At 31.1% G+C, this 10,805-nt stretch overlaps 1 protein-coding gene across 1 annotated transcript; it reads right to left on the reverse strand.

Moving 5' to 3' along the window:
- Positions 1 to 1,413: 1,413 nt before the first annotated feature.
- Positions 1,414 to 1,737, reverse strand: LOC113381080. Its single transcript, XM_026620067.1, has one exon. It carries the CDS (start codon positions 1,735 to 1,737, stop codon positions 1,414 to 1,416), a length of 324 nt encoding a protein of 107 aa, XP_026475852.1.
- Between the last annotated feature and the right edge of the window lie 9,068 nt (positions 1,738 to 10,805).

Here is a 10,805-nt window from a genome sequence, read left to right on the forward strand (position 1 = left end):
CTGAACGTAGTCAGATAATTGTTCGTTTGAAATGCGTTATTTGTTGTGATATAATTGTTTTGGTTTTCACTATATAGTTTATATTTGCTCGAAGTCAAAGTGGACCTTTGTGCCTCTCCCTGCTCTACATATATACTTTTTATTAAATATACTTTAATTCATCAAATGTTACTTGAAACTTCTCAAAAAGCAGGTCAAAGAGAAATACTTAATTCATTTTCTATCTCTCCTCGCAGAAATTTGAAAATTTTGTATAAGCACAGTAGTATTATTTACAATTATATACAAAATACAGAATCCAAAAAGAATCTGAAAAACTTGAAACGTAATCAATAAGTCGAAAGAGTAAAAAAGACTTGGATTGGATTATACCATGTTTTTTATAGAAAGTGTATAGAACTTCCAAATTGATTGTATTGACAAAATATAGACAAACTAATGGGGTTTATTGTTTTGATAATACCTCATTGTATATAGCATTCAAACAACACATCCTTATACAATTAAAGGATTAATATTTTTGATTCTTTAGAAATCGTTTAGAATATACCTAACTTAGCGAAACAACGTTTGCCGGGTCAGCTAGTTTATAAATAAAAATGAATCTGAATATAAAGTATTTCATTTTCACCACTCATTAAAACACTATTGAAAATTAATATAGAAATAATAACATTATTATTAATAACATAGTTATTAATACAATTCTATCATTTATATAAACATTTGCCTTTACAGAATTTATTAATTATTGCCCTCTTTCAATAGCAGAATATTGGAAGGGAACAATTCCTACTGTATTAAAATAATCGCAGAATTTGTCACGAATTTCTAAAGCATCATTGCTGCATCGATTAGACCTCTGCTCTAAGTTTTGCTGAGATGTGGGTAGCTGTGTTTCTAAATCGTTCATAACACAATCATTAACATTTCGATATTCATCTCTCACATACCACTGATGAGCATTAGCTTTTGATAACACATAATTGTGCAATAATATGCACGTGTATGTTATAGTCTCAACTTTTTTGACATCTAGGGGTATAGTGGTTTGCGATATTCTCCATCTGTTGACAAGTATACCAAAAGCATTTTCAACTACTCTACGAGCTCGGCTCAATCTATAGTTGTAAATTCTTTTCTCCATTGTGAGACCTCGATTCGGATATGGTTTCAATAAATTTCTTTTTAAGCTGAAGGCATCATCACATAAGGGATTTTAGTGTTATAGGATTCTAACTCGCAAGGAGAAGGCAAATTGAGAGAATTGTTATCCATTTTTATGCCTAATAGACTTGTATGAAAGACGGTTGAATCATGCATACGGCCGTTTCTTCCCACATCAACAAACCAAAATTTATAATCTGCATCGGCAAGAGCTAAGAGTACTATACTGTCATATCCTTTATAATTTCAGAATTTCGAACCATCACTTCGTGATGGACAAAATCTGATATGCTTTCCATCCAATGCCCCTATGCAATGAGGAAAACTCCATGTTGTCTCAAATTTGTGGGCAACAGATTCCCACTCTTGTGCTGAAGATGGAAATTTTATAAAGTTATCTTGAAGAACGGTTACAATTGCTTCAAGAGTTTCTCTCACGATTTGGGATATGGTATTAGGTGCAACACGAGTTGAATAACTAATGTCTCTAATTGTAATACAAAGCCTGTCTCTCGGTGATATAGCTTGCCTCATAACTGTATCCTCTTTCTTTATATATGGTGCTACCATTTCCAACAAATCATTCCAAATACCATTTTCAATCGCGTGTAATTTGAGAAACTGGCCGGATCTTCTGCACTAAAAACATTAAATATAACAATAACATTACGTTTTATCAACTTTCACTAATTAAAATTCACTCACTCTAGTTCATTAAAAACCATATTTAAGGAAGTAGTTTGCTGGTCACGCCGCAGCAACCAAGAACGACTCCATAGCCGTTTACGTCTTTCCTTTTCTTCTTTTTTTTAAAATTATTAAAGAACTGACAAGAACTACAGTCCTTTCGACACGATCGTTGTCAGACATTTTGACATTTGAGGTTATAGCGCATGCAATAATTTAGACATATATGTTACAGCATGAAATTCAGGCGCCAAATTCTTGCACGCCAGAATTTAAATTACAGACAGAAATTATATTTCTAGAAATACTGACGTCGTGTGCACCGGGCTTAATATTAATTTTTTTCAATACATTTTGCTGTAAATTACTTACTTATATTTATATTTTGCTTTGTACTTACAAAATTTAATTATTCTCAATGTTTTTCATATTCATTTTATTGTATATTTTATAGTTTCTATATTTTTCTCATTCTTTGTATACATCTGGCATTTGATATGCGTATGCGTATCGTCGGAGGATCGAATCCCACTCATGATAATTTTTTTTTATTATTTTTAATTCAAATTTATATTTGCATGAGTAAATAATATTAAAGTTTTCTTGAGTTTTTAATTAATTTTATATTTTTCGCTAAATATTCTATAGTAAAATACTCTGTAGCGTCTGTATAAAATTGATGTAATACCTGAAACATAATAATTTTATAAAAAAAAAACAGCAATAACAAGGAAGAAAAAATGTAATTTATTTGCATATATTAACTAGATGTGAATTTTTATAATTAAACCGCTTTTCATAGGCCTCTAATATTTTACCAGGGTCAGTTTGGGCATAAAATCTACCATTGTGCCAAATTTCATCAAAATCCGAGACGAGCAATGCGCGGGTTCTCCTTTTAAGGGTGCGTTCGACTTGAACGCTTACGCGCTGTGAGCGCTCACGCTTATAAGCACAAATTTTGAGCGTTCGACTTGGCCGATAAGCGCTTAGAATCGATAACTAAATTCCGTTCGTTTTGGATACTGCGAGCGTCAATAAGCATCAAAATGGCGGCAACTGGCGGTAACGGTAATTGTGTAAATTTTATTACTTTCTGGATCATTCAGCGGGATTATAAAGAATTTAACAATTAATAAATAAATGAAATTTGGTTTGCTTATGCTTAATTAATATTAATATTAAAATTAAAATTTAAAATTATTTAAATTTAATTAATATTAATATTGATATTAAAAAATAATTGTGATATACAACTTGGCATTTTTGCGAGATTATAAAGAATTTACCAATTAATAAATAAATGAAATTTGGTTAACTTATGCTTAATTAATAGTAATATTAAGATTAAAATTTAAAATTATTTAAAATTAATTAATTTAAAATTAATTAATATTAATATTAATATTAAAAAATAATTATAATGCATAGCTCGCCATTTTTGCGTAATTATTGAACTAAGAATTGAACTATGAATAAATGAAATTAGGGTTAGATTATGCTTTCCATGCATTCGTTTTGATAAACGACCATGACACTTTCAATTGCCTTACCTCCGTGGCGTGAGCACGTATGAGCGCAAAATATGTGCTACGAGAGCGCAAAATATGTGCTACGAACATGCTACGAGCGTACTTATGTGACACTCACAGCGCCAAGTCGAACGATGAAAATGCGCTCACGGCGCGCTCAGAGCGCGTAAGCGTCCAAGTCGAACGCACCCTAAGACGCGCATATAAGATAAATTCAGTCTCTCTACAGCAGCATCGGCCACGCTCGGTCAATTTAATAAAATTGCTACATAATTTTCTACTCCAATATTCTACTGTAAACTAAAGTTAATCAAGTCTGTAATTAGTCTATAAGGACTTAAAGTGTTTTTCTCGTATTAAAACTCCGCTGCAAGGCAATTTATACAACACTGATAAAACAGGTAAATAAAAAATATTCCTTAACAATTCTATTCACACCGCTGTAAATTCATATGTTTGTAGATAAGTTTGTAAAAGAGCTAGATAACATAGTTCATCAAACAAATAAGAAACATGACACGCCTAGAAAAGAGCTCGATGAACCACAAATTTTGTTAAATCATAGGATGCCAATGAAATCATATGAGGAATACCTAGCCTTTGAAAATATTATCAAAGAGGCACATGCATAAAATAACTTTGGTAAGTCATATTTTTTCAATTCATTTGACTAGTTTGTAACAAAATTAAATTATAATTTGCATTTAAGGTATCAATGTTCAAAAGCAAGATTGAGAAAGAAATCAATTTAATGGCAGCTATCAAAATTATACTGACCACTGTTGTCACAAAAGACGTTGAAATTTTATTGTCAGGGACCGGAAGAATGCTAAACAATTGGCAAACAATTTTTTGTTAAGCGAATATATATGCATGTTTACATTGTAAGAAAATTGTGAATACAATAATTAAATTGATATATATATATATATATATATATATATATAATATATAATCTTATTTTTCAAATGATAAGGATTTAAATAATCTACCTGGAAAAGTTCAGCGATGGTTGTCGACAGGCCCTTGTATCTCAGTGTAAAACCCGCGTTCGCAAACCGTGCTCAAAGTAACGAAACCTAGGTGAGGATTTGGCGCTAGTGAGCCGATTTCATGTTGTGTAGCAGGTTGGTAAGTCTCATCTAACTCTAAAATTTCAATCTTTCATCTCTTTCATGTTGGTTGCGTTCGTTTAGTTATAGCTTCAAAGCGGGAGTATCATTTTTCTCAATTTTCCATATCGTTCGATTGTGTTGTGCGTTTTATACAATATAGCTGACCCGGCAAACGTAGTTTTGCTAAGTAAGGTATTTTATAAACAATTTCTAGAGAATCAAAAAAAAAAATAATACTTTTTGTGTAAGGATGTGTTGTTTGAATGCTATATACAATGAGGTATTATAGAAACAATAAACCCCATTAGTTTGTCTATATTTTATTGATACAACCAAACTGAAAGTTTTATACACTTTCTATAGAAAACATGGCATAATCCATTCCAAGTCTTTTTTGGTCTTTCGACTTATATAGTCATTACAAATTCCATTTAATCGATTATTGATTGTGTTTCGAATTTTTCAAAATTTTTTATGGATTCTGGATTTTGTGTATAATTGTAAATAATACTACTGAGCTTATACAAAGTTTTCAAATTTCTGCGAGAAGAGATAGAAAATGAATTAAGTATTTCTTCTTTGACCTGCTTTTTGAAAAGTTTCAAGTAACATTCGACGAATTAAAGTAAATTTAATAAAAAGTATATATGTAATTTGACTTTAAGCAAATATAAATTTTATTATGAAAATCAAACCAATTATATCACAACAAATGACACATTTCAAACGAACAATTATCTGACTACGTTCAGTAAAACTACCAGCTACATCATAATTTTGTTTTTTTTGCTGTCTTTAAAAATTTTATCTAGACCTTTTTACCCTATAACAGGGTTACTTGGAATGGCCAGATGGCAAACAGGTCTAATGTCATATTTTAATTTCAAAAGTATTTTACAAAATAATTACATTTTTAACTAATTGCTAAAAAACTAACAACGGAAGAAAATACTTTTATTATGGGTTTTCAAAGATTACCATTTATCTCCCAATACCAAAGTCATAAGAATCAAGGTTATAGCTGGTTATACATCTTTTTCCCTTTACTTTCAAATAGTGTTGTTAAACAATGCTTAGCTTTACTGGTTTTTGACACTTTGGTCGTAGATCTTTATATATTACTATCCATTCTTCGATAAATTCGAGACATTATAACTGGGAATAAGTCATTCGACAAAATGTACCTTTGATCGATTCCAAATTTAGGTTCTGAATTTAAATAACATAAATAAAAAATATTATAACCTAGAAAATATTTTATAAATACCAATAAGTATATAATTATACAAATGAGATCTTTCAGAGCACCGTGTTTGAGAAAAATATGATTTGTCAACCATACTGAGTTTTATAGTTCGCTTCACTGTTTATACGAATGAGCAATGGCACTATCATTATATTATAATTGTTAATTATTTAAAATAAATAATTATATTATTGATTCCCTACAAATATCAAATTGTCATCCATACGTGATTACATAGCTGTCATTTGCGTTTTGTTATTCCAAGTTGAACGGGATAAAAAGTATCCTATGTCCTTCGCCTGGCTCTGAACTACCAACTTTTACCAACTTTACCAAAGCCAATTTTCAGTTAAATCGGTTCAGCCTTATTGAGTTATAAGTGGAGTAATTAACATAACTTTTTATATATATATATATATATATATATATATTATATATATATATATATATATCTATTACATAAAAATAAGTCGGGTTTTTATTTCTGACGATATAACTCCAGAATGCACGAACCGAATTCGACGATTTTGCATTCGTTGGAAAGGTCTGGGGCTCCGTGAGGTTTATAGCTGGTTATAATATATGAGAACCAAGAACTAATATTCTATCACTATATTTAACAAAAGGCAGCCAAGTAATTTCAACTCTTTATGTTCCAATTTTGAGGTTATGTTAACACACTTTCGGCGGATAGGATTTCGGGCTAACTTGTACCCGTAGCGGGGTTTTTACAACTGTGCGAATGCGTAAGCATGGCATGAAAGCAAAGTCTTTTACGTACAATACTTACTGCTTAAACTCATACGCAGTGGTAAATAAGATAATAATATTAAGTTTTTATGTGGTAAAACTAATTAATTTTTATGGTGTATAAATGAGTGACAAACCTAATAGTTATTACATAAATAATAATATGGTTTTATAAGCTACGTTCGATTATTTGTAAAATGTAATACCTTATTTTTAACATTGTTTATTAGAAAATTAAATTATATGAATTATCGAAACGCAATAAATACAAAGATATTTAATATAGTATTAAAAAAATAGTATGTTTACCAAAAATGCTGACTAAAACATATTGTCTTTAATAAAATACCATATATTTATGTAATATTTTTTATTTATTTATTTATTTATTCATAAGCAAGCCGTAATCAATAACAATAGATATTATTTCAGGCTCTTGTCAAGCTTATTCATAGTTAATATTAAAAGGATAGTAATTTTATAATAATCATAGTAGCTGCACAAATTTCGCTTCTGAAAAAAGAACTGAAAAAAAGCATTCGAACATTAAATACAACGTTCATCATCAAGTTCATCATATTGAAGTCTATTTGACCACCAGTCAAGCTCAAAATTCTTGCACAAGTTTGAAAGTTATACTCATTAAAACCGTAAAAAATTTAAATTAATAAAATAGCAATAAAAAAATAAAAAATATATATGGTTGTACAGGCGATCAAATGGTCAGACTACATAGATAAAGGATAAGGATTATGCAAGAAAATAGTTATTGAAATCAAATTGAGAAAATTCAGTAATGTCATAAAAAGCTAAGTCTTTAAAAAGTTTAACTAGGGAAGCATGAAATTTTTTGCTGTCTAGGTTTCGGATATTGAGTGGAAGTTTATTCATAAGCTGAATACCTAGACCGTCGATCGTATTGAAAGAGCTGGCTAATTTATATGTGCGCGCCTTAATAAGTTTGTGTCTAGTGTTGTAGTTTGAGGAGGACGAAGCCATATCAAAAAGTTTCGAATTGTTTTTGATGAAAGTTAATGTTACCAGCAGAAAAATGCATGGGACAGTTAGAATATTGTATTTTTTAAATATGGGTCTGCAGGAGGCTTTACTAGGCAAGGAAAAAATTATTCGAATAGCTCTTTTCTGAAGCTTAAATATTTTAATTAGTTCGGATGAAAAACCCCAGAATTGAATGCCGTATGAAACGTGAGAATAAAAGTTGCTATAATAAACTGAAAGTAAGCAATTTAAACCAAGTTTGGGTTTTAGGGTGCGCAACATGAAACATGTTCTAGATAAAGTTGGTGATAGTGAGATAGAGATATGATCAGACCACTTTAAATTATTATTAATATGGATACCAAGAAATTTTGATACTTGCGAAAAATTATATGCTGAATTATTGATAGTTAAAGAAGTAATATTATTGGATAAACGATTTTTGTACAAAAAGATATGATTTGGGTCTTATCATTATTGAGGACTAGATTATTTTCACAAAACCATTTCGTTATTTCTGACATAACCACGCTTAATTTATGTTGTAATTCATTAAGAGATTTGGCCTTGATGATAACGCTGGTATCATCCGCAAAAAGAATAAAATCACAAAGATTTGTACAATGAGGTAAATCATTAATATATATGAGAAATAAGAGAGGCCCTAAAATTGATCCTTGGGGCACTCCCAATGTACTTGTCAATTTATCCGAAATTATTTGCTCGTGATCGTTATTTAAGTAAACGCTTTGTGTTCGATTAGACAGGTAAGATTAAATAGTTTGAGCGAACGTCCGCGAATACCACAATTTTCTAATTTGTCAAGAAGTCTTTGATGAGAAATACTATCGAAAGCTTTGGACAGATCGCAAAATATCGCAGTACAATATGTGGCTTCTTCGAAGGAGTCAATGATGTTATGAACTAAATTATAAATTGAGTGGGAAGTGGAATGGTTCTTTCGGAAACCATGCTGATTCTTGAACAAAATATTATATTTATTGAGAAAAGACGTTAATCTAGTATGCAAGATTTTTTCAATTATTTTATCGAAAGAGTTCAAGAGGGAAATGGGACGGTAATTATTTATATCGTCTTTATTATTTTTCTTATGAAGTGGAAAAATCTTTGAATGCTTGAGGTGCGATGGAAATATTCCTTCATCGAAGCATTTATTTAAACATAACATAAATTTATCTATGAAAAAGGGATAGAATTCTTTAAGAATAAGACTAGGTATCTGATCCGGACCCGCTGAACTAGTAACTTTTATCGATAGAAAGGTTTGCTTTAGTTCTTCTAAATTTACAGGATAAAGAACGAATGTAGAATTATTTCGCGCGGATAAAGATTTAGTCGAATTAGTGGTGGTCGAGTTGATTGCGCTTGTTAATTTAGACGCTTCGGTGACAAAAAAGTGATTAAATTTATTAGATATGACTACCTTATCAATAATCTTGTCGCCGTTAATTGTAAGACAATCAATCTGTGAAGATTTAGTTTTCGTGTTGATTTCCGAGTTAATTAAGGACCAAATTGTTTTCTGTTTATTAGCTGAATTAAAAATCAAGTTTTCGTTATATTTGATCTTCGCTAAATTGATTAGATCATTTAAAGTTGCCCTATATTTCAAAAAATAAATTATAAAAGCCATGTTATCATTATGTACCGATAATCTCTCAAGAAATGCTAATCTTTTAAGTGAAATTCTCAACCCTTTAGTTAGCCAAGGAGTTGAAGTATTATTTTTTGGGCAAACGGTTTTCTTAATGAGAGGAAAAGCTTGATTAAAGTTGAATAAAAATGTAGAAATAAAGTTGTCGAACATTGTATTTGAGTCTTTCGACTTGTTAAGCAAGGTCCATGATTCCTTTTCCAAAAGACATTTGAAAATCAATTTATTTGATTCATCAAAATAACGTTTGTGTAAGATAAAGGTAGATTTAGAAGTTGAAAAATTACAAAAATTTAATATTATGCCTCGATGGTCTGAAAGAGTGGTATTTATAACACGCGAATCAAAGTCTTTTAAATTGGTGAAGAAATTATCAATGCAAGAAGAAGATTGATGCGAAAACCGAGTAGGTTCATGTATAGTACGCGTTAAACCAAAAGACTGCATATTCAAATTGAATTCAATGGATGGCTTCGATTGCTTATCAAAGTGTATATTAAAATCGCCGCAAACAATGATTTTGGAATATTTATCAAAAAGGTTATGAATCAATTCGTACATCAGCGAGATGAACATATCAACATTCTGGTCAGGTGATCGATAAACGCATATAAGACACACGACGTCATTTGAGAGATTAATTTCAACAGCACAATATTCAAAAGTTTTTCTACTTGAAGAGTATTAGTATAAACGGGTTTAGAACGAATGAAATCACTTACAAAAATGCACACACCTCCGTGGCCATTGAGTTCGACAGAAATGAGAAGATAAATTATAACCTTTAATTTTAATTAATTCAAGATCCGACTTATTTAACCAGTGTTCAGCAAAACATAATATTTGGGGTTTATAATTATCTATAACTACTTCTAATTGATTAAGTTTATTGGATAGTTTTTGTATATTTTGAAATAAAATTGAAAATTTTGTATCAGCTTTAGGCACGAAAGGAATTAGAAACGGAAGGTTTCATTCCCGCCACAGCCTTGACACTCAACAACTCGTTAGCTAAAACCCTACATAATTTTCTTTCCCGTTGAAAAGAAAATGTAAGCCATGCCTGGTGTAATCGGATAAACCAACATGCCTGTTGACATCAAGAATCCGAAGATTACTGAACTTTCCTCGACCGTAGTCTCGGTTGATCCAGCAATTGGCATCGGAAATCAGCCCGTTGCAACGCACGTCATCGTATCTGTACGGAATTGTCATCAGACAAAGGTTTGTCTTTTGACATGAACGACGAGCCTTTTCCAAAGCGCTACGAATAGCGTAATTGGACGAATCGTCATTCGTTCCAGCCAGAACAACAACATGGTCACCCGGACCAAAGTCAGACACCAGACTCTCGATATCCCCAACCACGTCAGCAAATCCGGCCCCCGGCTTGACTATGCTGAATATATCAAATTTTCGTCCAAGCAATTCTCTCAAGCATTCTGACCACCCTCTGCCGTGGCTATCGGAAAGGAACAAATTTTACTGTTCTTAATAGAACTTAACAAATCATTATAACGCGTTGCTCGAGGTGCTTTGCTTTGGACTCTAATTTGGTAAATTCATCCCTAAGCTGTTTCAAATCTATGTTCCGTTTTTTTATTAAACTAGATAACTCATTACAGAGTTTAGAA

Source organism: Ctenocephalides felis, unplaced genomic scaffold (genome assembly GCF_003426905.1).
Source record: "Ctenocephalides felis isolate EL2017-DRISC unplaced genomic scaffold, ASM342690v1 CF-g0.4_SCAFFOLD_02556, whole genome shotgun sequence".
In the NCBI taxonomy this organism is placed as follows: domain Eukaryota; kingdom Metazoa; phylum Arthropoda; class Insecta; order Siphonaptera; family Pulicidae; genus Ctenocephalides; species Ctenocephalides felis.

Coding starts and splice junctions, on each gene's coding strand:
- LOC113381080 (XM_026620067.1), bottom strand. CDS start 1,737: ATGGTAGCACCATATATAAAGAAAGAGGATACAGTTATGAGGCAAGCT.